A 27,925-nucleotide genomic window follows, 5' to 3' on the forward strand; every position below is an offset into this window, starting at 1 on the left:
TATAATGTTAACTATAATGGGCAAGTCACAATACTTGATTTACCAAACTAAACTGCATTATTTATACTTTTCCTACTGCCAATAATCAATCATCTCTAAAGCACACTTGTCTCACAAAAATATTTAATATTTCATCTTTTATCTAACGGCAAAAAGAATTAAAGAAAACAAATTGTTCAGAAGTGGGGAATTTATTGGTACACCACCTTCACACAACAAAAGAAAACTACAGCAGCCTACGTCTATGATAATTCTGCTGGGTAAACCTCTCAATTAAAGGGAATGTAAATAGCAAATCACTGGTCATTCTCATTTATTCTTGAAACATTATATTACATCATACAGTCAGAAAATACATAGTGGAAGGAGTCAGTACCTTCACAGAAAGAGCACTGAGAGTACATTGAGTGATACAAGCAAAATCCAGCAAGATTTGCGCTACAGTTGATCAGGAAAGATGGCGTTTGGGGAGTCGGGATGGGAGTGGGGGGGAAGCAGGTTGGTATCCAGTACATGGGCTGCTTTTATGAGCTGGTTACACCCTATCTCTGAGTCTTTAACATCAACAAAACCCTGACCTTCTAATATGATAATTTAATGCAAAACTTAAAATTTAAAAGCATTCCTTTTTTTCCCCTAAATTGTATGTACTCTTAACAAATAAAATACATTATACAATCCAAAGTGTGGTATGATGAAGCCCACTTACACTTAATATACTGTATATATTTATATATAAAAGAAAACTAAGAAGAGCAAAAAAAAAAAAAAAAAAAAAAGGAATGAATGCTAGGGATGGTTTATGGATGCATTTCCTTAGACACCGACAAAAAGAACAAAATCACAATTTCTACTCATGCAAGATTAATTTGAAATAAACTTTGCACAAAAAGTTTGTCTTCGTTTAAAAAAATAATTATAGATGCTTCTCTGTATGCCACGGTTTAGCCTGTGTTCATATAGATTACACTTTCCACTCAGACATATCCACCAAAAGTTGCATTCACATGCTGAAGATTAAGGAAATACAGATACTTTGGGACGGGGGACATGCCTTATTGGCTGGTCATTTACATGAACACAAGCTGGATCTTATCGGCCAACAGTTGCCCTTAACTAAGATTTTTGTCTAGCTATTTAAATGCTGAATAGCATTCGTCAGTCGAACAGAGCTGTGCAATAGTTCTTAGTTTGAGGGCTTTCAGAAGACAAAGTATCTGGTTTCAGCTGGATGTTAAATCAGTGTGCTACAGAGTGCTAGAGCAGGTCACCAGAACCAGGAAATACATTTGTGCAAGTTCTTTGATTAATCCGTACACTGGAGTGGGAAAAGGTTTATAATAGGGAAATTTGTGTGAAAAAAATGCAATTCAGCGCAATGGGCAAGTGAAAAACTGAAACAGGCATGATTCTGAACTTCGTTCGATTTTCAGTAAGTAAACAGTGATGCAGAAATAACTGAAACTAAGGGCATATCTCAAAAACAAGAAAGAGTGAGCGAGAGAGAAAGAGAGATAGAGAGAGACAGGTTACCGCTATGCACAATACTGACTGAAATGATTTCATCTGATACTTTTGGTTCAAGCACTGGGTTGTTTGGGTTTGAAATCCTTCATCATGTATTTGGAACCTTCTGATGGACATTTATCCGGTTTCCTGTTACGATGTTAAGCGACCAGCAGTAATGCCCTCAGTAAGTAATTCTCCCATGTGTTAGTTACACTGTTCATTATTTGCAAACCTCCACAGCATCTTTTAGTGTATAGTAAACTTGTAAAGCTGTGCATTTTACAATAATGTGGAAAACTCTTACTACCATAAGAGTAAGTGTTGTATTTGATTTATTCTGTCAGTGTAAACACAGACGAATCTGTAAAAGCCATTCTATTTTAAAAGAAGAAAAAAAAAGTTTATTGGTAACAAGTCTGAGTGAACTGAATGGTCCCAGAACTAACCAGACTTTCAAATCAAAAAGTGCATTAGGTGACATTTGGAACCATGTTTCCAGGGCGTGTATATTACAGGTACTTGGGCAGGAGAGTGATTAACTAAAATTTAGATTGGTAGATTGGAAAAATGTGGGCATTGCTTCAGGCATAAAACTTAGAGGCAAAAAAAAAAAAGTTTTGAATGCTCCCTGAAAATGGCATTCAACAGAGTGAAAGACAAATAGACTCACAGACACGCACATGTGCACAAACACACAGGCTGAAGGACAGAAACTCAAGTTTAAGTCGAAGATTAAACAAAGATGTAGCGACTGAAATGAAAGACTATACAAAAAAACTTAAAGAACAAATAAATCCAGTTAATAAACTAAGAGTCAGACTATTAAGACAATGGGAAAGCAGGATGGGGTGGGCGAGGTCAAACACCAGACTGACACACGAGAAGATTAGAAAAGACAGAAATAAAAGAGAAAAATAAAGCGAATCAAGAGTTCCAATAAATATAAGGTAGGTAGAGATGAGGGGAAACCAGCCTCAGTATTTTTAATACGATTCAGAGTGTCAGATTCAGCAAGAGGGTACAGGAGTGGGTGGGCAAGGGCACCATTGGTCTCTTAGACAAAATCAGCATTGCGAGAAGGTCTGCTTTATCTCTTCCAGCACGTTCCCCAGCAATGAGGGCTCATCACATTTAGCGTCAATGGAGACTGTCTGATCAGCCTAGGGCAAAGAGAGTTAAACTTTAGACTACGCTTACACATAAATGGATCTTTTTTAAATAGATTTTATTAAACACTATGGATGTTATGTCTGTACATTGTACATTCATTTTGACAAACATTAAAAACCTGATCAATTGGTGGTATTTAACTTACCTCTCCTCGTACAAAACACATTTTATTTACAATTCTGTAATAATGACAGGCATGCAACAATTCTTTTTATTTTTTTAAATAAAATGAAGGAAAGAATTGAGAACTTACAGTTTTAACCAACAGACATACATGGTGACCCTGGATTGACCTGCTATACATGGAGGCACAGGAGTCGATCCTCTCCACAACTGTTGCAAAATAATAATAATAATAATAATAATAGACATGAGAGGGTTAGAAAATCCTATGAGACTAGGATAAGGCTAAGAAATATTCAAACCTACAAAGTATTTAAACAACTTCTCCAGTATTATTAATCGGAATCATTATTTACCATCGACACATTAGATTTTGTGACCAAGAGTTTTATTTGATAAACAACTTTCGCAACACCTACCAGAGAAATGGTGATGGAAGCAGATTCTAGCCAACAGGTGGTGAAAAGGCATGTTTACTTCCTCCAGCTTCAGAGAGCTGCTCTTTAGGTCTCCGGACTCCAGCAGCTTAGCGTACGCATCACTGTTTATATAAATTAGATCCGTTAAATAAAATGCTGCCAGGTAAACAAAAATCAAGATTCGATTCTACTTAAACGTTTCTGCTCACTACTGACCTGTAGCATGGAGTTGTGATTAGGTATGATGTGCAGGTAAAGTGCAGTTTGAAGTCCAGTTTCTCATGAGTTGCGGAATCTTCCGACTGAGACAGGGAAACACAGACGAGTGATGTAGATTAGTGACGAGTGCCATCCTTGTGTAAATGCCTCTTGTGTGTGAAATGACAAGTTTTACCTTTACTATGAAGGTGAGGGTTCCTTTCAGTTTCTGTGGCATGACAATGCTCTTCACTGAGAACACGAAGCGGGCCTCATTTGATACTCCTGAAGAAAGAGGGGAAAAAAAAGCTTTGGCTATAATTTAAATAGTGAAAAACCTCATCTAATTTTTTGATACTTTGAGCATAATTTATACTTTATAATTTAGTCTTTTTTGTCTAAATTTGCAACGACGTGCGTTTTCATAACATTTACAATGTGTGTGTGTCGGTGCGTGCATTCTATAGAGCAGTGTCACATGAAGCAAAGCATAATGTGCAAAAAAATAAAAAAATAAAAAAATAAAAAGAGCCTAATGTTTCAATGCCCTACTCAGAACAATTAATAGGTTATCCTGTACAGGGTCGCAGGAGGCCAGGAGCCTATCCCAGGGGCCTATCCAATGGGACTCAGGGCACACCATGGACGGGGTGCCACTCTCTCAATATAACTAAATTATATTGTTTAAATGCTACTTCTTTAACACCATGCAAATATTTTGATTTAGTCTTAGCTGTTCCTAGCTATATTTAATCTGTCTATTTCTTTATTAAAAGGGAAAAGAATAATTTTTCTGTTTATACTATCAAGAAGTCTTTGAGTCAGAGAGTGGCCGTGGGAAAATGTATCTTGGTATGAAGTCGCATAGCAGGTCAAGTTTTGTTCTTGATCGTACCTGGTGGCAGTTGAAAGGGCACGACAAGCCCATCGTGGGGTCCAGCTCCATCTGGCCGCTGCAGTTTAGAGTTGAGGGAGTCTAGCACATTGAACTCCATGGACTTCAGGAAACTGTTGCATTTGTTTTCAAAGATGACAGACACCACAACCTGACTGCCATCCTGCAAATTTCCCTGAATATCATACACCTGGAAAAAAAGAACCACAGTGCACTTTCAGAATGAAGAAACGAGGTACTACATTTTTCACATTTCAGAACATCTTAAAAAAAAAAAAAAATCAGAAAAATCTAAGATTAAAATTCAGATTCATAAACCTAATCTAAAAGGAAAGGTAAATATTTTTTAAATAGTACAATCTGCTGGGAAAACACTGCTGTATTTAATATGAATGAAATGCACTATAAGCGTAATCAAGCACACAGTTCTGAAGCACTGCACACCAAACACTGCTCTTTACTGAAGCTGGAGTTTCTTATCTGCCAGTACCTGATCAGCATCCTCCTTCATCTTTAACAGGGAAGGGAGACAAGGAACAGGGCAAGATTTAAACGGCAGAATCCCATAACACGACAGGTCTATCTACCCACTAGCTTAGCAACGTGTTTCATTCATTATAAATAAGATCTTTAAGTCACCATAAACAAATACACATCTAGTCAGCAGGACTAACATCACATCACACTTCTAGGTTCCTAATTGACTGAATTCATTTCGAGGAATTGTAGTGTGGGTATGAATATGACTTTAAATCAGTTAACTCAATTCACTGATATACTTACCATTTTAATGTACGTGTTTTCAGCCAGGAGACAGTAGTTTGACATGGGCTGTAAATAGGGGGTGGGGAAACAATGTTAACACATGGAAGTAACAAAAAACAGGACAGCTAAGCAGCACATACAACATTTTCCTGACAGTAAAATTTAAATCCACTTGCAGATGCTAGATTTCTAATGTAAATCTGGACTACCTTGCCTTGTGTTTCTATGACACGTTCGGCACAATAGTCCTCAAATGCAAAAATACAATTGCCAATCTGTAACCAAACTGATTTAAAGAGAAATCTAATCTCCCTGCTTTCACACTTTAGTTCACTCTCACTACTGGTAGTGTGCATTTTAACACAGCAGTGCCAGAGGGGTGCTGGAAAGCAACTGACCGGCAGAGGCTCCTCCTCCTCCTCCATGGTGCCATTCTGTACCGAATCCCTCCCGTCTCCCTCACTGTGGTGGTGGTGATGGTGATGGCGCTTTTTCTTCTTTTTCTCCTTTTCATCCTTTTCCTTTTTTTGCTTTTTCTTCTTATGCTTAGATGATTTCTGAATGAGAAGCAAACAGATGAAAAGGTTACATGGATTACTGCCCATGTTCAATACATTTACCACCGTTTTATTCTCCTAAATCACAACACCGTGTACAGATAGTTTATGTGGTTTAACAGGTTATGTCTCCAATTCTCGGTCGTATCATTAGCTGTAACTAATAAAATTTGAAACTGTGACCCACCGTCTCTTCGGTTTCTTCATCTTTGGGCTCGTCTGATTCGGAATCTGGAGCTGCAGCTACGCTCGTCTCAGGTGCTGGGGTCGAGGGTGAAACTGCTACCTCCTGAAAAAACTCTTCAAATTAGCACATGTGACTAAAGAAGCCATTTAAAATACTAATAAAACGTATGCATTATGAATGATATAATGAACATGCACATTAAACATCTGCTCTTGCAGCAGTGTTCCTGCTTAATTGACTTAATACTGGTCTGGAAAATGATGCTGAGAAAAAGGGAGAAAGGACTTAAAATAGTAAGGAATAAAATGTCTCATAAATTTGTCTAACAAAATTTCACTGAAATACAAGTTATATCTGTTATCAGCAGAAATCAACAGCTGCTTACAACAGTCTGGATCAAGCAGAAACGCCAGCAACATTCCTGACTGCAAAAACATGGTTTACAGCAAAGCAAGACACAAGACAATGTTAATGAAAGCTGGTCAAACACGGACAATTACAGGAGTAACAAACGCACAGCCAGCACAGAAATTTACGACCAAGATCCCTGTAAATAATTGTTGAGGGACCAAAGACAGAGTGAGACCTTGGCACATTGACAAGGAGAGAGGATGGAATTACAAGGTTTTTGTTAGGAGGAACAAAGATAAACACCATGATGTGAATGAAAGGAGGGTGAAACCGGACCTTGGTAGGTGGGGGAACAGGAGCACTAGAGAGCCAGAAATCCAAATCGGAGGCCTAGAACAAAAAGGGCAAGATAGAGAATGAAGTTCAACCAAACAGCTCTAAGGTATATTAAAATACACCATTTCCACATTGTGTGGTTGGGTGTTGTTCTGATGTCACAGGAGAACTCTTATAAACAAAAAGTACTACTTTTTTTCCCCTCTTACAATTGTTCAGTAACGTTTAACACCATATTAATGAGAAATCCAAAAAAAAAAAAAAAAAAAGGAAAAGAGTAAAAAAAAAAAAAGTAAAAGAGTATGCAAGCGTTGGGACTCCAGACTGCACTGTAGAAAATTTTGTGTTAAATCAAAACTAGTTATTGAAAATCATATGTTAATGGTAAGCAGCAATATGACATTAAGAACGGAATTCCCTTTAAATGCAAAAACACCTCTGTGCCACATTTTATGAGATGCTTCTTTATGAAAATCTTTGCAGTATCAAAAACCTAATAACCTAATGCTTAACATAAACCTATAACCATGAAAAATTCAATATATTACAGAGATACTGGCACCAAATAAATCAGGCAACAAAAAAAAGAATTACAACACTAAGAAAAATTTCCTTAACTTCAAATAACCCAGGTAGGGTTTGATTGATTTTAGCACTTATTGCATAGACGCTGGAAATACTACTCAATATACAGTACTGTGAAAAAGTCTTTAGCATCACCCCCCTCCCCTTCATTTCTTCATAATTAGCTTCCAAGATCAATGTGTTCTTGTACTTTTTGAGGAAAAGTTATCAGGTCATCTTTAAGGATTTGTTTGTCATTTTGTTCTTATTTTTAGTCTAGCCCCTGTACCTGTTACAGTGGATTTTTTTTTTTATTGTTGGGCCAATGCTTGTTAAGTAGTGACCTACGAATCAAGCATTTAAAGAACAAAAAACATCTAACTCAAGCTATGAACCAGTGAGAAACAGGTAAAGATGATGAACGATGATTAGGCCTAGTGATTAGTCTACTAGAGATTCTGAAGGGAAATGGGGGGGAAATGAGGTTGTTGCTAAAGTTGTCTATGTCTAATTATGTCTATAATTTTTTTATCATTAGGCACTTAATTTCCTACTAATAACTTCATAATTTAATATGAAAAAATGAAGGGTGGCGCATGATCTTTGCACAGTACTGTAAACACATGTAAGGATAATTTCATCTTTATCACCACATACAATGATTTCCTAGAAGTTCTTATAATCTGTCTATTTAAAAAAAAGATGAGAAGGAAAAATATCCATATGCATGAAATTTATTTTTTTGTAAATCATTACTAGCTGTGGTCACTAATCAGTGGGTTTAGATTGGTGCGACAGTAATTAATTTAGAGTGATAATTAGTTGATTGTCAAAAAGGACATTAAATCTTGATAACTAGCGTATTACACAATTCTATTTATGTGATTATTAAAAAACAGGTTAAATTCTGCTAAACTCTGCAATGTGTTGGTATTTTTCCAATGGAACAGTTCTTCCCTAAAGTTAAACATAAAAAAAATCCTGAACTGCTGTAAAGTAGTACCTCGGCAGACGTGGAAGTAGGTGGGGCTGCCACAGCACTGGTGTCTTCTGATTGCACTGGATTTGAGTGAGGCTCCACTGGCTCTTCCTCCACATCATTTTTGTGTTTCTTCTTCTTTTTCTTTTTCTCTTCTTCTTTGCTCTTCTGTTACAACAAACCACAAGGTTGATTGCAGGTTTAGGGATAGATACATTAGCAATTGTAAATGTATGTTAAAAAATAAACACATCAGTAAAACATATAAACCTCCAATCTGACTTAAAGATTTTATTTCATAGAAATGTATAAAATTATTTATAGACATAACGCCTTCTAACCAATAAAAATAAATAAATAAATAAACCATGCTCTGCATAGCAATACATAGCAATTTTCTACATAGCAATAGCTTTCTGCTTTGTCTTAATCTATTAAGTCATACCTTCCTGTCCTTATCCTTGTCCTTCTTTTTCTCTTTCTTCTCCTTGCTGCTCCTCTTCTTAGGCTCCTGTTGGACATTTTCGCCATTATCATCTGCCCCAGGGCTCTTAAGAACCTCGGGACGGTGTGTCCTCACTGGCAACTTCTCACTGTCTGCCAGGGGCCTAGACACACACGCACACAGACACATCCCCTCAGTGTTCCATATTTAGAAGACTAACTTTTCTACACCAAGCGCTACAGGAATCAGTATTCTACATCTCAGTACTAAGCGGAAGCAAAATAAATGAACAAACTAAAATTGAAAGAGTTAGCTTTGATGAACACAGATAGGCAAGGATGTTGAGCAATCTTAACTAAGCAGTCATTTAGATGGAAATTTTGCTGGGACAAACTGTATTACAATAAAACAATTTCAAATTGCATTCATGAGTAATAACAGACTTTTACTGGAGTAGGAAACTGCACATCAACCCACTTACAAGCAGTAATTTCACTATAAAATTTACATCAATCCCAGCAACTAGTTTTCCAGCACAGATGATAAAACTAAATGAGTGCTTTCCTATAAGCAGCACAAAGACGTCCCCAGGTCGACTACTATTTCCAATACCGACAGCAATAATTTAGAAAAGTGGGGAAAAAAGCAGGAATTGGTAACTGGGTAGTCCATCAAACTAGCTTGTGGACCTAGCACTCACCTGCAGTTAGCACCAGAAAGCAGACTGGCAGGGAGACAAATGGGTGTGCACAGAAGTCAGAAAAAAGAAGCCAGATCAAAGTGTGTGTGTGTGTGTGTGAGAGAAAGTGGACATGCCAAGGGCTGCCTATACTGGTGCCCTTGACTGCATGACTGAGACTTGAGACCAACAGATGCACTAGCAAATAATTTAAAGAAAAAAATTAAAAATAACTGTAACAAAGAGATTAAAGAATAATGACGGAGTTTTAATGCCAGGTTTTAGTATTAACTGAGAAAGTGGGCTGGTAAAGGGCTGACTAGTTAACTTATGTTTATGATAGACGGCACATACTTGTCTAAATCGATGTCCAGGGCTTTGTGTGGATCATTGGGGTCTTTGTCATCATCATCACTTGGTAAGGCATTCTGCAAGAAGATCAGAAACATAATCAAAATGCAGGATTCTACCCTTTTAAAATTATAATAGTCTCAGCGTACTGTCTGCAGTACCTCTGGCATCTCCTCTGTGACGATGTCGACCTGGTGAGCAGGTCTGATATCTTCCTCACTCTCAGGGCCAGAGTCATCTCTCTTCCCTTTCCCATGCTTCTCTTTCCTTTTCTTTTTCTCCTTCTTCTTCTTCTCTGCCTTCTCCTTCTGTCGACGCTCCTCCTCCAGCTTCACGTATTGGTCAGACATGGGCATCCCTGAGAGAGGGAAGTGGACATCAAATGTATAGCCAACTATTTTAGTTTCCCTAAAGTACTTCTTTTAAAACCACAAAAACTAAAGATAAAAAAAAAATAAAAAAATAAAAAAATTATATATATATATATACATATATATATATATTCATATTTATGCTTGAGAGCATTGTGGTGCTTTTCCAGAAAGTGATTCACACACTAACTCAAAAAAAAAAAAAAAAGATTAATGAAGTAATAGTCAGTGACTTCCAGCTGTGTGATATGGAAGTTTTTTTTAAGGTTTTTTTATTATAAATATTCAAATACTTTTAAAAATATGTGCATCTTTAATGAGAGACAAGTGAATATTCACACACAAGCCTACCTGGGACTTTGAGTGGCACACTGAGGTCAATCTGTACCACTGGAATGTGCTCTACACCTGGCATGTCCTGATACACCTGCATGATCATACACACAAACGTTTGTTTTCGCGAGCATTAAAACTGAAGGCACCTAATCATATTATACAATACATTTAATCTGTCAGTCAGTTTCTTTACTCTGCTGTACCTTCTGAGTGGATGGAGAAGATTTAATGTAGAAGGGGTTGTTGGCTTGTTCCTGTTTCCTGGCTTCCCTTCTCTGTTTGGGTTGAAAGAGGCAGGAAAGAGATTAGTACAAAACCCCAGCACATTTACGGCGCAGATAACTGTGATGGTTTAAAGAAATGAGTTCATATTTAGGTAGGAACGAAAACTTAGTTTGCAATCTCAGTTCAGGACACCTTACAAACTCCTGCAACTCATTAAGTTAATCACTTGTGTTAAAAACAGACTTGTTAGTATGCTGAAGATTCAACAGAACAAAAATGGCATATTATTTAAAAACACTGCTACACACCATCATTGTAAAACATTCTTGTTTTGCTTTTCCCCCGTCTTAAAGTGGGGGCAACAGGGTAATAAGGTCAGCTGTGACGTTTTAATTGCAAAACAAAGCTGATTTGGTATAAAACTTTACCTAAACCATGATCATCTCTTATTTTGAGCTTTTCTGATTACCTTGGGATGTCTATTATTACCATATATGTTCATAAAACTTATTTTTGCATGTCTTTCAACAGTTTTTGTAAAATAAATTTTTACAGATTTCAAAAATCTTTCAAAAGGTGTTATCAAAACACATTTGAGACCCAGTTCAGCTTTGTTACAAGCTCTTATGGATAATCATACTACAGTTCAGGAATACACACCCGTGCTAGCTCTTTCTCGTCCACTTCAGTGTGCCGTGGTCGAGAGTGCTTTGCCTCTTCCTTAGCAAATAAAGTCTTGGGCTTCTCATCCTCAGACTCGCTCTCAGATGGAGGTTCATTGATCCAGGCATCCAGGTCTAGTCTGCAAAACCAAACACAGCATGTTGAATTAGTGGATGGCTTTTCAGTGGCCTTTGGATAATGCGATTCACTTATGGGTGGATATAACAAGAAAAAACTAAAAATAGAAATGTTTATGTACCCTGCTGGTAATAAGAAGGTAATAACTTCTCTCTGCCTACTATTGATTTCAGTATCTTTGACATGATTATATTTGCAAATAAATTAACAAAATTATATTTGATTACAGAATTTGACTTTAAAGTCATTGTGTGTGGCATCTCATTTGGAGACTCACCCTTCAGGCACAGGCACTTTCTTCTGAGCTTTAGGAGCCACAGGGTTGAGTTCCCCAGCAAATAGGGCAGATACCTCCTCAGAAACTTCTACATCCTTTTGCTGTAGCTTCTGAATATATTTCACCAGCTGTAGAATGCAGGATGCCTGGAACAAAACCAAGAAATCACATTATGTACCACCTTAACTGCCATAACATTAAAACTTTTACGATCTTGTTTAAATGGCACCTGTTAAGAGGTGGGATATGTTAGTCAGCAAGTAAACAATTTGGTCTCAAGGCTGATGGGTTAAAACTAGAAAAAAGGGGCAACTGCAAACCCTTGTTCAGACCGCCAGCCCAAATCCAATTTTGGCATATGCAGATTTGCAATCAGATTGCTTTTATGTAGTCTGAACAGTGGAGGAGGAAAAGAAAAACACATTGCATCTGATTTTTGTGGATCTAATTTAAACCACGTCCAGAGGCAATGTGACGTGGAAGTTCAAGTCCACACGATCTAGCGATATTCTACAACAATCCATGGCTACAAAACTAATGGGTAAACAATGGGGGAAATTAACATTTGTTTTCTTCACACCTGTGTGATGGAGCACATTTGCACACTGCTCATATGTTGCACATTTGTTTTACACATAAGGACTAACTTGCACTTTAGAACATAAACAAGAACACTGCTGACGTACACATTTCATTTCATACATCATATTCCACTCATACTGCTGCTGTCAGACCTACTTGCCATATTTTTAAACTCCATATTTTTATTATTTTTTCTACTTCAGTTTACAATTACACTTTCCAAATTCTGTGTATTTTATATTTTTTCATTTTAATGATATTTTATTTGTAACTTTGGTAAACCCGCAAATGTATATATTTATATATATGCCATGCAGTTTTTAATTTTAACTATCTTGAATTTGTGTTGTTTTAGGGCAATTTTCCATTGTACATTTTTAGGTAAGGGACAGTCATATAAGCATTTCCACTGTATATCATATTGTGTATGATTGTGTATGTGACAAATAAGAATTTTTTTATTTGACTAAAATGTAGAACAATAGTCCCTAAAATGTCTAGCTGATGATAGCATTTGGGGGATGCCTCAGTGCAGAAAAAAACTTGAGGGTCAATGAATGAATGAATGAAATAAAGAAGAAATTTCAGGCCTTACCCTTTCCTGCACTTCCAGGTTAGCACTCTGAACAAACAGAGGCAGTCTCTCTATTAGCAGCTGGCTAGCCTCCTGTGCAACCTGACTGTCTTCTGTCCCCTCATGTTTCTGCAGTAATGTTGCAAACAGCTTTGCAGCATTCTGCACATACACAGCCTGGATATGGCCTGGCAGGGTTGCCACTTTGGGCCTCAACATGGCTTCCAGTGTCTGCATTGGGTCCTCAAGGTGCCTAAGGAAATAACAAAAAAAATAATTGCTCTGAAATATTTTAAAATCCTAAACTCCACTCTCCAACCAATTTAAAATGTGACATACTCTGAGAACTCCCCACAGATCCATGCGGCAGCATAGAGAACCTCACAGATACCATTACGCTGCATGTTTCCTGTCAGCAGGTGTGCGTTATCCAACAGCATTGCCATCTGGGCCACAGCGAATACTCGGATGGCCTTCACACGGATAGCCACATCCAGCATCTGCGAGGCAATGAGATGACCATGCCGGGTGCCCTCAAGCCGTGTTAGCTCCACCAGAATGCTAATATACCTGAGAACACACACAAGCAGAAAATTAATGAGCCAGTTAAGGGACAAATGCTTAGATAGAGCCCTCAGATTAACTATCTGTAGTGTTGAAGGAACACAAGTCCTGGTCCGTACCCTAGACAAGTACCTGTGTGCGAGTCCCATAAAAAAAACTGTACTTATTAAAAAAAGAAAGCCCGTCAGCTGGTGAAAACATTTATGTGGCATTCTCTTAATAGTACACAACACTGAAGCAATTGTAGCAATTGTAGCAATTGTAGCAAGGTAACAAACTCACTGAGGCAAGAAGAAAAAAAATTGTTTTGAAGGGATCTTCTGGGGCCTCTTCAATCCTCTTGTGGGTGACATCAGATAGTGTGTCTTCTCTTTTACAAATGTACAGTGTATTATTAGGTCAAGGATGACAAGTGTATTAAATGAAATGCAAATAAAAAATTAGTTGCCTGTTGCAAATAGGTGACCAGGGTGTCGTCTGTTTAATCTCCAGGGCTCTGTTGTGTGTGCAGGGTCCTTACCACTCAAAGTTAGTGATGTACTGGTAGTTGCTCTGGCTGCAGATGTCGATGATCTTGGTTAGCAGCTCATCCCTATACGTGGTGCCTTCAGCCTTATCTACATGCAGCATCAACTTCTTTACAATTTCCATTAGGTTCTTTTTAGAGACCTGCAAACATATGACACATTGTACAGCATTGAGTAAAACAGAGAAACAGCACATGGGCAGTTCTGCACTTCATACTTTAAAACACACCAGTTTCTTGTAAAGAGCAGGGGGTTTGCCATAGAAATGTATTTCTCGAAAATATGAGGGAGACCCCTACAAACAATGAAACATTTACTTGTAGGATTAAGGTAATCAAGGTCTTATTATTGTAAAAGCCCAAGTCTATGCATTTAACTCTTTCTGTAACACCATGTAAAGTGTGTATCTTAAGCTAGTGAAAGAGTCAGCAGGTGCATTTTATCTGGTAACCTGCTTAGGTCTGAAACCAAAAACATTCAAAGCAATGAGAAACAAAAGAAAGAGGCTGCCATACCATGCCATAAAGAAGGTCCAGAGCCCTCAGGCGAATGGACTCGTCCTTGTCATCCAGACACTGCAGAATCAGGTCCTTGTGTGACTGCACAGACTTCGGGTGTGTCTTAAGGATCTTGGACATAGCCAGTAGACCCAAGTACTTCACTGTAATCAGAAGCACACTTAGCAAGGAATAAAAGAGATCTTGTGCAAAACTAGCTTTAGACATATCTACCTATTTAGGACTGCTCTCCTACAGTACATGTTTCTATTTTATGTATATACAGTATATTACATTAGTCACTGTCTTCCTGCATTAGAAATATGCTAATATTTTAATAGAAAGACAGAAATATGTGTACACTATATATGACTAGAAGCTATCAAATTTGACGAGATATACAGAAGCTATGAAAAGTTCAAATGCTTAAGGCCACACCATATTTAAACCCAAAGAAATACACAAACACATAAGATGAAGAGACACACACCACAACATATACACAGACACGAGACAAACACAACACAAAAATACGAGGACTTGAGGTTTTGTATGGAATTGTTTCACCACTGGCAAATGCTGAGTCATCAGACAGATCAAGGCTAGATGCAACTGGATCCCTTAATCAACTCAACACCAGTGAATAGTCTCAGCAACGTGCATCGTGTAATCCTGGAATATGGTTTAAAATTAATTTTTCATGGAGAAAAAAATGCATGCAAAAATAAATCGCAACTCACACTTGCGCAACACTTACTTGTTACATACTTCACATATTCACTACAGAGGGATAATCCTGTATTTTTAATAAAAAGCTTATTCATAAGATCACATTACTATTATTATCATTTTTATTATTAGCTATAGAAATAGCAGCAGAAGCAAGTGTGTATACTTGTTTTAACAAGTGTGAAGTCCACCTCAACAATTCAACAAATAGCTAAACTTTTAGCCTAACAATTATACTTAACCAGCTTCCATATCTTAAACTCCAGAAGATCTGATCCAGTTTCTCATTAGGTCAACTTAAATTAGCAAAATAGTTAAGTGAAATAATTAAAGCCTCCAAGTGTGACAATTAAATTACCTGAAGTCACTATCAGGAATCTATGCGGCCTATTTTAACTACCACCCCTATAACATCTGTTCTATTCACAGGCAAACGAGAGATAGTCTTCTTACATTCTCATGAATATATTCCTCATTGTCTCCAAATTTAGGAATGAGAAACTCTTGTAAGAGACTGCTGATAACCAAAACTACTCAGTCCAGGTATTGCATAGCTACTCTATTCACTTCACTCAGTGGGAGCCTGATAACTCAAACCCTTCAGGAGGTGCTATTGCTCTGATCTGAGAGATGCCGATTTATGAGAGATGCTGTATACACTCTCTATTAACCTACATCATCCAAACTAGAGAACTTTTTCCACGACAGGTGGAACTCATGAATTCTTCTTTTGCAGAGTCATAACTAAAGCACGAAGGCAGCTTTGAGTTATTCAGGATGGAGGTCTCCAGGTCCTCCACATGTTGGGCTTTGGGAGCTAACACACAAACACGCAGACAATGAGAAAATGACACACTGCAGGCATTGACAGAAGGCTCACAGTTCTGGTCCGAGTCTTCGATCAGGATTCGCAGTTTCTGCACACAGAGCTGTGAATGTGAGGAACAAATAAAAATCATCAGAACATAAAAGAGTCATTTATTAAAGCATATTAAAGCATTTTTCTTCTCATAAATACCCTTTAATTTTAATTCTAAGGTTACGAATTTGCTTAAAATCACTTTTTTGAAAATTCAAGCAATTTTGAATTATTATATTTAAAATACTTGGCTTTAGATGACTAAAGTGTATGGTATCTGATACGAAAGAACTCCATAAAAACACACCCAAAGACCTAAAACTCACCTGAATGCTAGCGCTGTGGTTGGGCATCCCAGAAGACAGAGAAATCAGCACTGCATACAAGAAAACAGTACAATAATACTGTAAATAACCGACATTAAACGTTCTTTATATTAGAATTATTTTGACTGTGGGGAGCATACACCAACCTGCTATTACGGTGTTTACACACTCGTACAGCAGTGACATGGCCGAGGTACTGAAAGAGAAGTGAAGAAAGGGCTACAGTCAGTAACAAGGAAAATGTGTATAGAATTTATATCTTAATTTATTCTCATCAAAATTAAAGACCTGTTATTTAACGCATAATGCTTTGTTTACCCATTAGGATAAAAATTTATATGAACTTAAAAATATATTTTCCATTCCGCTGATATGAAAAAAGAAAAATCTGGTTAACTAAATAAGCAAACCTGCACTTATTAAAGCACTTCGGATTCTCATGAGAATTCTTAATTCATTCATATAAATGAAACAGAATGCCTTTCAATGAAAAGTTCCCGAACCAGTGATTTGCATGTACTAAAAAATATATATAGCGATGTGCCTCATTCACCTGAAGTTAATTATACCGTATATGCCGCTCTGCTAAAGTTACCTGTGGATGAGGTTAGTTAAGGGCTCAATCAGCTTCTTTCCTAGACGAGGCTCCAGAGGTGTGAGGGCACCAAACTAAAACAAATTCACACACATGCATTTATGTTATGCCTCTCCAGATGCATACAAAAATACATTGAAAAAGAGCAGGCATCCTCGACATACCAGTTTGATGATCTTGATGAGGACCCAGTTGTTAGTGGAGGAGGTCATCAATTTAAAGAAAAGGGGGGCCAAGGACAGGTAGTTCTTGGGGTTTCTTCTTGCCAACTCACAGATGACATTAACTGCTGCTGACTGCACTCCTGGTATAAGGAGAAGCACATATTTCCATAAAGGAACCAGAACTGGATTACAGTATTGGAAAGATTAGCCTCAGGTTTTTCTTTTGTTTCTTAGTACACAAGAAAAGCTCTTCAAAAGCAAGTGTGTGTATGTAGCGTACATATGCAGTAAATAAGGATTAAGTTTAAAAAGAATTGGCTAAAATAATAATGTACTTTTCATGCATTGTGTGGCAAGAAATACTGTTTGTTGCATGCCTGCCTGCAGAACTGCAAAACTCCTCAAGCTTTAATACACAGGTGTGATGTGAATGAATGAAGCACTAAGAGAAACCTCCGCACCTGGGTCAGGGTCCTCCAGTTTCTCCTTGAGACGGGGAAAAGCAGGGCGCAGGGACTCAGGGTACTTCAGGAACACTTTATACATGATAAGCACTGCCTTCTTTCTGATGTATGGCTTAGTGTGGGACATCTGAGATGGGGGGAGAGAGAGAGAGAGAGAGAGGGAGAGAGAGGAAATTAGGAATTGGTCAGAGGAAATGTGCAAAACACTCATTTCAAGTATTAAGCAAATTAAGCAAATTTTATACTTTCAAAATATTAACAAAAAGCCACACCAAAGTCATAATGTCATTGGCCAGGTCACGAGCCAGGTCAGGGGTCACAAAGCAGGAGAGGCCAGTCAGAGCCACGCCAGTGTCATATTGATTTGGACTGCTAAGATCCTGGAGCAAGGAAGGAAAATAAACAAACAAAAGCATTTCACACACATGTAAAGTTAAGACACTTTGCCAAGAGAAGATTCCCATTTAGCCTTTTTTTTGGGTTTTGTTGTTGATTCCAAATCTGTTCCACACTTTTTAACGACAAATAATACAGCTCGACTTCAGGGGCTTGTAGACAACACCACATCACTGTCATGACAAGTAGACCAGCAACTCAATTTTTTTTTTTTTAACAGTATTGAACAACAGTGCTGGTGTAGTGAAGATTATGTTGAATAAATAAATTATGTTATTTTAAAACAAAAGGTAAAAAAAATAAATCAAATTGTCTGCTGTCAAAAAAACGTTATGAAAACAAAGCATTGTAAACTCCTCCACAGTTATAGTTACACTTAATTGTTAAATAATAATATAATAATTGTTTCTTACACAATAGTCTCATCTGTACAGCCTCCATTAATATTGGTCACATCTGACTGCATCATGGTACAGCCCTGCTAGAATTAATGGCTGATTCTTAAAATGGTTCACTGGTGACCTGAATGAGCTCCAGCACCTCGTCAGCATTAAAATGTTCTATGATTTTTATTCTGTTATCACGCAAGTAGCTCATACCTTGCTGATTCTGCCTGGGTGAGCTTGAAGGTGCACTGTTTAACGGAATCCTTCTGCTTGCCCAATAATAATACGACAACATGCTGAGCGTCCTTCACTGAGACTCTGTAGAACTCAACCTATGTAACAAAATAAGTGAAAGGACTGTATAGCTTACCTTGCGAATCTGATTTGTGGTCAGCATGATGACATCCGTGCCTTCATGAAAACATTGTGAGGCAGCCAAATACCCAATTCGCTGAGAATAAGAGTAGATAGAATTTTAAAATATATTAGGAAGCTCACTGGGTAAGTAAAACCCCCAGTGTACAAAATTAATAAGATTGTTTCCTAGTTAAAGTATTTTTATTAAAGACTAAAAAAAACAAAAGCATACATTCATTATTCACTTTTAACAAAGTTTCTCGAATAGCGTTTCTACATAGCCTAAATCTGACCCGAAAACCTGATATGTCTGTTCAGAATTTCTCTTTTCTTACCTTGTATGTGAATTTGGAAGAACTCATCACCTCGACAATGTTGAACGCAGCCCAGCTGACATCATATCCAAGCATCTGCAACTGTACAAAAAATAAAAAAAAAAAATAAAAAAAAAAATCACCCACACAACTAAAAATGTAGCCATACAAAATGCTTGTTCACAAAGACAGTGTTACTGGAAAACACAAATCCTGCACACAAGCTATGTAATGTTAAAGCTGTACAGCAGATGTTTATCAAGCATGCAAAGGACAGACTGGTGGGACTTACGTAGGTGAGCTTGCATACTGCATTGGCTTTGACAGCAATGTTGTCCTGTTTGAGTTCCTGCTTGATCTCGTCGATGCATGTGGAGATGTATTTGGCCTACGGACAGCAGAGAAAGTGATGCATTAATCTGGGTGATACTGATGGAGCACTTCCTTCTTATAGTGAGACTCAATAGTCTAGGAAAGCATTTTGCTTTTTATTGTTAATATACTGATTTAAAACTCATATGATAAAGCACAAGTAAATGTTTATTTAGCTGTAAGATTATTTAATTAATAGGAACCTAGTTCATTTTAGATGCAGAGGTCTCATTTGTGTTCTAAAGGGAGTATTATCAAGTCTTACCAAGGAAATGAAACTTAATGAAAGATTAGTAAAAAATTTAACTTTGAGAATAAATTAAGAACGGTAAACTTTAATAAAGCCTCACGATACTGTATGAAAATATATTAATATTATATACTGATATTTTGATAAATGTGACAATATGTCTTTGATTTATCATAGATATCATGATGTATTACAGGGATTCTAATTTGTTAAAATTGTCATTTTTCAATATATTTTTTTTAATTGTTCAAATTAATTATTAATTAATAATCAATAAATTGTATTTAACCAATTAAAAATGAATTAAAAAAATTATTTCTTCTTAGCTCACACTTCTTTTAAACTGTACACCACAAGATGGCGCACTTGCAGTTTAGGGGTGGTTAATCTTGGACAATTTATTTGCTTGTTTATAAAATATATAATTCAGTTGTAGCACATTTCCACCCATCACTATTAGAGCACTCTCACAACAAGGTGACTGATTTCGCAGAGTGGACATTGGTCTTGTTTTTGAATGAGGACTGAGAGACAAGCATTTTTTGACAGTCTTTTTGTATTTTCTTTATTTTCCTGCTTGTTTAAACTATTTCAGTTGTATTAATTTAACGCTCATAAATTTGTTGGGATTGTGCCACTAGAAGTGCTAAAATAAAAGAGGAAATGGTACTTGCATCTTACCATTACCATTATTAATCATTCATGTTTATTATTTATTGTTATCAGTTGACAAAAAAAAGTTATTTAACTACTTTTTAATAATTATAAACTGACAAAAGAAAGCTAAGACTATGTTTAATTGTTGCACTAATATTAAAAAAAAAAATGTTAAAATCTTTAAAAATTTCTCATTGATCATTTTTATTGATCATTTATATTTTATTCAGAAAAAAAATATTATAAAATTAAATAGACTTTTAATAAAGAATCGTCAACCTTTGTATATGCAGCAGGTTATGATTGGCATAAACACATTACACTTCAAAGAAATGTCTCTGAAAAACGTGCTTGGAGTAACTTAGATCTGAAGTACTGTACTAAACAGTATTACATACTGCAACAAGATCATGGGTCTACATCAATCTATAGCCTACAGTGTAAATGTTAGGTTGAGTATTAACTTCTTTAAAGAAAAAAAAGAAGGAAAAAAAAAAAAAAAACCTTTAGGGTCAGTTTTCTTAAAAATACACAATATAGATAAATTTGTAGACACCTTTTTTTTAAGCATGAGAATGCCCCATGAAGCGCAATGCAAACTTGTCCTTATTGTAAGTCACTCGTAGAACCCACAGCACCACAGTAGATATCTCATTCTACTAGGACATGAAGAAAAATGCATATATCATGATCAGCCGTCCATACACCTTTGGCCATGCAGGGTACAAGGGAAAAATTATTTTGTATTTTCTGGGCAACCTTGTGGTCGTTAATATTAATCATTAGCTGTTTCTTTTGTCCATTTTGCAAACCTAGTTGTAATGGTTTACTCATTATACTTATTTTGTAAAACATTTAAAATAAACAACATCTTATGAGGGCTTATAATATTCATGTCAGTGACATGGTTAAAAGAACATTTAAGCCATTGGGCCAATAAACAATGTGAGCTTGATTTTAAACCCGCAGCAGTAACACCATGACAAAACCTTCTGTCAGCACAGATGAAGACCTTGAACAACCCTCCCCTCTCTTTCTCTCCTTCTTCTTCCAGTCTGTCTGTTCGTCTCTCTCTCTCACACTCACACTCACACACACACACACACACACACACACACACACACACACTGTATGGAGTGAGGGTCATGCGTCTTAAGTCATGAGACAGCACACAGACAGAATGAGGAGAGAGAATGAGGCATTATGGGAATAACTGCAGTCGTGCACGAGTTCCCAGCTGCACATGAGTGGAAAAGAAAAGGCAAGGGTCCACAGCTGCTTCTCTCCAGCATCCCTGCTGTGTCCTTATTATAGTACTGTGCTTTCTATGTGACGAGATAAGAGTCCCCTAACTGTGAAAACAAACTCAAACACCTTATCAGCTACACAAGCTGAGTCTCTCAAGTAAACGAGTTGAACCCTTCTTTCACTCACAGTACAAACATCATAAAGTGGTGAGATTTTCAGAACACGTCAGACGCCTTGCATTTCCCACCTACTGTGGGGTGAAAAAGTAACACTCTGGCTATAAAAATCTGACTTCTCCAATGAACAGACAGTACTTATCTGGGAAAACAAACAGAAAGGGCTTGGCTCTACAAAAGCTAAACAAATGGACGTTCAAACACACCCACACAAGGAAAAGACCTGAGGTTTAATTTAGAAGGGGATGAATATTTTAAAGTTCTGTCCATGGTTGGCTAGGTAACGGACACTGTATCTAGGTGAGCTGGTACAGGTTACACAGGTGGAGTCTTTCATGACATCTGACTCCAAATGTCTCTGGATGAAGCAGAGCGAAGAGAGACACTACAGCCAAAGGCCTTGACGTGTAAAACAGACCATGTTTAAAACACATTACATTCTTAAATGTAATGTTTCTTTAATAAACAAAAAAGTTTAACAGTCCACAATGGATGTGAACATGCACACTATGTAGCGGTTTATGGACATCTGATCATAACAACCATATGTCAGCTTTCCTCAAACTGTTGCCAGAGTGTTGGATGCACACAATGAGTCTGTATGCAGTAACATCACAATTTTAAACTCCTTCCAGCATGACGATATCCCTGTGCACAAAGCAAGCTTTATAAAAGACACGCAGTGCCAGGACTGAAGTAGAGAAAATTGAGTGGTCTGCACAAACCCCTGATCTCAACCCCACTGAACTTCTTTGGGATGATCTGCAATGCTGACTGGGCACCAGGACTCCTCATCCACATCACTAAGGATGTTTTCACATTTGACATGATTGATTTTGTACCAAGGTTTGCTCTACTTTCCACCCTGCCTGCTGGCCAGCATTCACATTGTTGTTTAACACTCTCTGATACAGCAGCTGGCAGCATCCATGTACAGTACCTGGTTTGTGAGTTACCATTAAACATTAGAAAAGAAAAGAATGAGAAAATATATATATATTTTAAACTTTGGTTTATGCTTAATCCTCAGGTACTAAGTGGCTACTATATCTGATTCGATCTGTGCCCAAGTACGTATATTGTTTAAAACTACTTTTTCCAGAGGACTCGGATCATTGGAATCTCGGAATTGTGTTCTCATTAATTAAAATGAACCAGATTTTTTGATGTTGAGTGTTCTCGGAAACGATCCCTGTGCCCTACCGTGAAAATCACTAAATCAGCATTAAATCAACTCTCCAGGGTTAAGCCTATATGACAACCAAACGCCACGAATCAGGGATCCCAGTGGTCACCTTTAGGAAATGGTTATATGTATTGTAACTACAATGTGCAATTATAAGTATGTCTATGCTTAGCTGAGTTTCATAACCAAAATAAATAGATGAAAATGCCTGCTGATGTTGGAGTTTTGCATTCTGGGCGTCTAAACAACTCTTTAACAACCAACAATGCTGAATGATCGGTTATTTAAAGTGGGTTTGTGCACCAGATCTCTCGACTCCACAGTGAACCAAAGCTAAACTAGATCCTGAATAAAACACTTGAGACAAGCCCTTCATGTAAAATTATCAACAGTGGGGTTAATTAACAATTACTGGCAACATCTTTAAGCTGATCATTTTCCAATAATGTGTATACACAATATTTTATTCGTCTTGCAACAACTTTATTACTACATTCTTTATTCATTAAAAGTAGAATTTTTTTTTTATGATTTCATTTGAGGCTATAGTTAAATGGCACACCTACTGCACAATACCTTAGCAATACTATAGAACCTGTTTGAGCAAGTAAAAATAAAATAATTCTGCGATGTGCGTTGCAGCTGGAACTGCTGTCAGAGCCGTTTTACTGAAGCTAACCTAACCTTTTGACCAAGAACAGGACATTGTTTTTTTAACTACCGATACGTGCACGTCAGACTCAACACAGCGAATGTGAAAATCCTCCGAAAATTATGCTATATTAAATATCTGCAGCAGCTAAAGTAAAGAACAGAGAGCTAATTTTAACAACCACCATGACAAGAGTGGGTATTTGTAGAAGGGCGCAAACTGAGCTTAATTATCTGCATGTGGATTACAACTTTATGCCACAATATAAAAACATGAAATGTTTAAAATGGATATCATTCTGTCACACTGGCATAATAGGCCAGTTATGAATATTGGTTTTATACAAAATGCAAAAAAATGTGAACATAGCGTTAACGAGAGACATCAGTGTGGGAATAATGACTGGAATTGTCAAAATTAGCCAGGTAGATCCTGATTTTAAATCTGATGTATCTGAAAGCAAAATTATCTGAAATGATTCCTTCATAGCTACAGCCAGAAAGCGATCAGAAACCATTTCTGGGGCTTTTTTTTTTTTTTTTTTAATACAAGCAGCATTTTTCAATTACTGACCAACTTGGTGCTGTACTAACAGTTAACTATCTCTTTCATTTCTTTTTTAATAGGTTAATAAACATCCATCTTTTACATTTTCATACATATTGTTTGTTTGTATTTAGCTCTCCTAAATATCAGGTTAACATCGTGCATAGGAAGAACAATTGTTAAAATTTAATTTTCTGCCAAATCTCATGGCACGAGGCCTAGAGATACACAATACTTTAAAAATAAAAAAACTGATTTATTTATCCTTCTGTCATGGGTGGATGCACTGAGCGATGTTCGAAATAAGCAACGCTTAACATAACTGTCACTGAAAAACGAGCAGGAGCTTAAGAGCAAACGCTGAAAGCATTGCTTGGCTGCTGGAATAAAATGGATTAGTGCTTTATTGCATTAATATTGCTAAATTATGTAAATTAAGATGGATAGTTAACCGCCTAAACGACGCTTATTGTGACAGCCTGCAGCGCTGAAGGATGAGCGCTTCACCGTCACGTCACATCCTGCAATTTTGCCTCAGGCATGCGGCGCTCCTAATGAGGCTATAGTTGAACACGCGCTGGGGACAAATGAAGCAGTGCTGATACACATGCAGCTGAGCAGGCTGATAAAATTACAGGACAACCTGGCCTACATTACACACCGCACACCCAAAGCCAGATGCACTGTCGTTACACGGACATAGATGTGGAAGGACTGCATCGCTGTCAGCAAGGCACAGCTGAACGGTCATGTGATAAATAAATAAAAATCTTTAATGAAACCTTTTTACATAGCATTCAGCAGTATTTATATACAGAAATTTTTGATACAGGAATTTTCAGGAAATATACAGAATACAATTTTAAAGATCTAGCCTTGCATGACTGAGTCACATATTTGTCCTAAGACTTCACAGCTAATATTAAGGCAGGAAATGTAACCTTGTATCAGCCATTATTTAACAGTAATCTGATCGATTTAAAAATGAAGATAATTCTGTTCACCTGTAGGGTATTATACATGATAATTACTGATGTACACAGAAATCACATCTATAGATCTTCCTTCTATGTGTGAACAGCTGGGCCTGAATGTTAAAACAGACTCAAAGTGTGAAAAGGGCAGCATTACCAGAAAGTTTAGGGACTTAAAGGATGAGTCAGCGATTTTAATCCAAAATACGTTTTCTGTGAAATTCAGCAAATATCTCCTTGCAATTGGCTAATCTGTTGGATGTGCAGGCTAAAGAAGGAAAAAAAAAAAAAAACAAAGAAAGACCTGCTTTCTTTAAATGGGGAAAAAAAACAAAGCAAACACACAAAACTAGTCTATCCGATCAGCAACAGAAGGAACAGTAGGATGCTCAATGATTCCTATGGTTTTATATTAATATACATTCAGCTAGCCCGGTCATTGATGTCACTGCCTTAGCAATGCACATCACTTAATTTGGGAGGTGGAGTCTCTTAAGGTGTACTGAAGAAACAAGTGCATTTGTTCAGCATGAATTAAATGTCTTGTCGTTCATAGTCTGTGTATTTATTGTGTATTCTGCAATCGTCTCAGGTCACTTTGTGCAGTCCCATGTACTGTACAACTGTATTGTCGTGTGAAGAACCATGGGACTAAAGAAGTTACAAAGAGGAATAACAGTATCCCCATTTGACTTCTTTGTCCTTCATTTTAAACGTCTCAAAAAATAATAAAAATTTATAAGTTATTCCATCAGTAACCTTTCCTTTGCTAAGTGTAAACAGGTAAAGAGTCAGCTTGTGCCGCCGCCGTTCTATAAATTTGTCCTACCCACGCTCACTAAAAATATATCATGTTTCACTGCTTTAGCCCTCACCTATAAATCCATACTACTACTTCAAGTGACTTATGGGTTTATGTCAAGTAATACAAGTTTCTCTCTGTTTTTTATCATTTGTGCATTTTGTTTAATTTGCACAGTTACGTTAATGGTACAGTCGATTAGAGAATTGACAACGTTAAATCAACATGTCAAAAAATTCCTACTAGTGTTAAAGTGATAGAGATTATATCCGGATAACGATCAAACCATGTCACAAAGTGCTACCTTTGATAAAACTGTACTATATATTTTTCGCTACAACCGTTCAAAACTATACGGACAATACATGTTGGGAACATAGCGTGGATTGATGTTACTATAAATTTGTGCTACTGCGTGGAAATTCTGGCAGGGTAGGAGAGGAAAAAAAAGATCGAATTTTTTTACTTCCTTCTTTAAGAAATAAGATTTTATATATTATCTGTGTTTTTAGAAAACTCAGATTCTTCTTCTTTGTGGCGTTTCAAACCAAGAGGTTACATTACTGCCAACTGTAGGTCTAATTCTTCTTCATCTTCCCGGCATCTTAAAGCCAATTCTAATGCATCCTTCCCTAATCTTGTCTTGTTCGCTTTCTGCTTCAGAAAAATGATTTTTCGTGTATAACTTTTTAATAAGTGAAAGATTCTGACACCATCATGAATGTGCAAAAGATCATGTCATCTTCATGCGAATTCATGATGTTCACACCATGATCTCACTCAGCTATTTCAAGCGATTTCTTGAACAGAAATTTATTTGTTTCCCCTGAAATGGACAGGCGTCTTTACCGGCCTCAGCTGCTTAGTGTAATCTTTAGCAATATCAGAATTATGATCACACTATTTTTACGGTTAAACTGAGCTGCACAAAGAAATAAAAAGGTCAAAATCATTACCTTGAATAATTGAAAACATCTAACTTGAACTCTCTGTCCTAGGTGCTTTCCATTTTAAACCCATTTCCAATTTTACATTTCCATCCTGAGAATGCCACATACACTGATTTGCACACAGACAAGCCCAGTGACTGACTGGCTAACATTTCCGGATAATAACTGATTGATGTAAATGAACAGAACAGCTGTCAGGACAGTCAGCTGTGCTCAGGTTATCCCAGCTAGATGAGCTCACAGGCCAGCAGGCTACATCACCTGATCTAGGTGCTACCTATAGGCAGCTGTATCGGAGAAAGAAGGATCTGCTCGGGTATCAGTTATCTGGATGGACTACACTTTGTTCCCGTGTTCATTCAGAAACAGAGTTAGCTAATTCATTCAGCTAACGTTTACGTGCTCGTTTCATTCCACTGACTAAACTCCGATGCTAACCCCAGACGCAGATATCTTTCCTCTTATGTACCTCCGTCTCCCATTCATGTGTGCAAAATTTCCAAACATTTCAGTATGTCAGCATTAAGCGGCGGCGGTTTGTTTATTACTTCATATCCACCAACGGGAGGAAATCAGTAACCGAAACAGAGGAAGTTAGCAAGCTAGCGCAGGTAGCCGTCGCTAATAGGAACCGTTACGTTTAGTGCGTTAGCTCAACGGCTTTCCATTCTAGCTTAAAGCAAATGACACGTCCTCACTCAGACATATGGACAACTGCAATTTTTATTCACTATACATAATTAAAACCTAATACATTACCTCGTCTTCCTTGTGGTTCCTAATGCCACGTACTAAGTCCTGAAGGTTTTTGTCGAACATCCGATCGATGCTCCCTTTAACCATCTTCAAAGCCATGACTGCTACTGCTGCTGCTGCTGTCCGGGGAGACCAAGCGGTGTTTTCCGATCTGACAGGCCTCCTAGACAGGCTTTCATCCACCTGAGCACCGTCCTCACAGGAGAACACAATCAGCAGTTAATCCTTACCCGGAGAAGGCGAGGCCAGCTGGGACCGTCCTCCACCTGGAACTGCAAACTCACCGACTGGCAGCGGACCCGCGTAGGAAATGGCTGACAAAATGGCGCCCGGATCAGCTGACCAAGCACGCGGCTGAATCCCAAATACACACCCGTTCCCTACTCAAGCGCACTTCATATGCTCTGGGATTGTAGTTTGCTCAGTCTCAGTGATGCACTTATTGCGTCTAGGCAATAAGGTTTCGCTTGGGAATTCTAATCAA

The 27,925-nt window shown here is 37.4% G+C and overlaps 1 protein-coding gene across 2 annotated transcripts; it reads right to left on the reverse strand.

The window, feature by feature from the left end:
- Window positions 1–172: 172 nt before the first annotated feature.
- On the reverse strand, window positions 173–27,765 carry ap3d1 (adaptor related protein complex 3 subunit delta 1). 2 transcript variants are annotated; one of them, XM_053513056.1, is made up of 33 exons: window positions 27,445–27,765; window positions 19,165–19,260; window positions 18,894–18,974; window positions 18,572–18,652; window positions 17,692–17,799; window positions 17,417–17,546; window positions 16,956–17,095; window positions 16,792–16,865; window positions 16,343–16,392; window positions 16,197–16,246; window positions 15,892–15,940; window positions 14,301–14,446; window positions 13,779–13,927; window positions 13,034–13,264; window positions 12,716–12,947; window positions 11,539–11,684; window positions 11,121–11,262; window positions 10,439–10,510; window positions 10,251–10,326; window positions 9,690–9,886; window positions 9,532–9,605; window positions 8,499–8,661; window positions 8,078–8,221; window positions 6,511–6,564; window positions 5,824–5,925; window positions 5,478–5,636; window positions 5,098–5,145; window positions 4,315–4,504; window positions 3,616–3,704; window positions 3,438–3,523; window positions 3,222–3,343; window positions 2,933–3,012; window positions 173–2,669 (listed from the first exon to the last, which is right to left on the reverse strand). In XM_053513056.1, the coding sequence occupies exons 1-33, from the start codon at window positions 27,538–27,540 to the stop codon at window positions 2,574–2,576; spliced, it is 3,753 nt and encodes a 1,250-aa protein (XP_053369031.1). In that variant the 5' UTR covers window positions 27,541–27,765; the 3' UTR covers window positions 173–2,573. The 2 variants fall into 2 exon arrangements, with proteins under 2 accessions (XP_053369031.1, XP_053369032.1); XM_053513057.1 differs by lacking the exon at window positions 6,511–6,564.
- Window positions 27,766–27,925: the final 160 nt, after the last annotated feature.

The sequence above is a fragment of the Clarias gariepinus genome, chromosome 15, assembly GCF_024256425.1.
Source record: "Clarias gariepinus isolate MV-2021 ecotype Netherlands chromosome 15, CGAR_prim_01v2, whole genome shotgun sequence".
In the NCBI taxonomy this organism is placed as follows: domain Eukaryota; kingdom Metazoa; phylum Chordata; class Actinopteri; order Siluriformes; family Clariidae; genus Clarias; species Clarias gariepinus.

Bases quoted from the DNA above. Each gene is read 5' to 3' on its own strand.
- ap3d1 (XM_053513056.1), bottom strand. From the start codon at position 27,540: ATGGCTTTGAAGATGGTTAAAGGGAGCATCGATCGGATGTTCGACAAA. The intron at 9,887-10,250 runs GTAGGCTTGTGT...TCCCTCTCTCAG, and splicing joins TGTGCCACTCAAAGTCCCAG to GGATGCCCATGTCTGACCAA. The intron at 9,606-9,689 runs GTACTGCAGACA...ATCTTCTTGCAG, and splicing joins TCACAGAGGAGATGCCAGAG to AATGCCTTACCAAGTGATGA.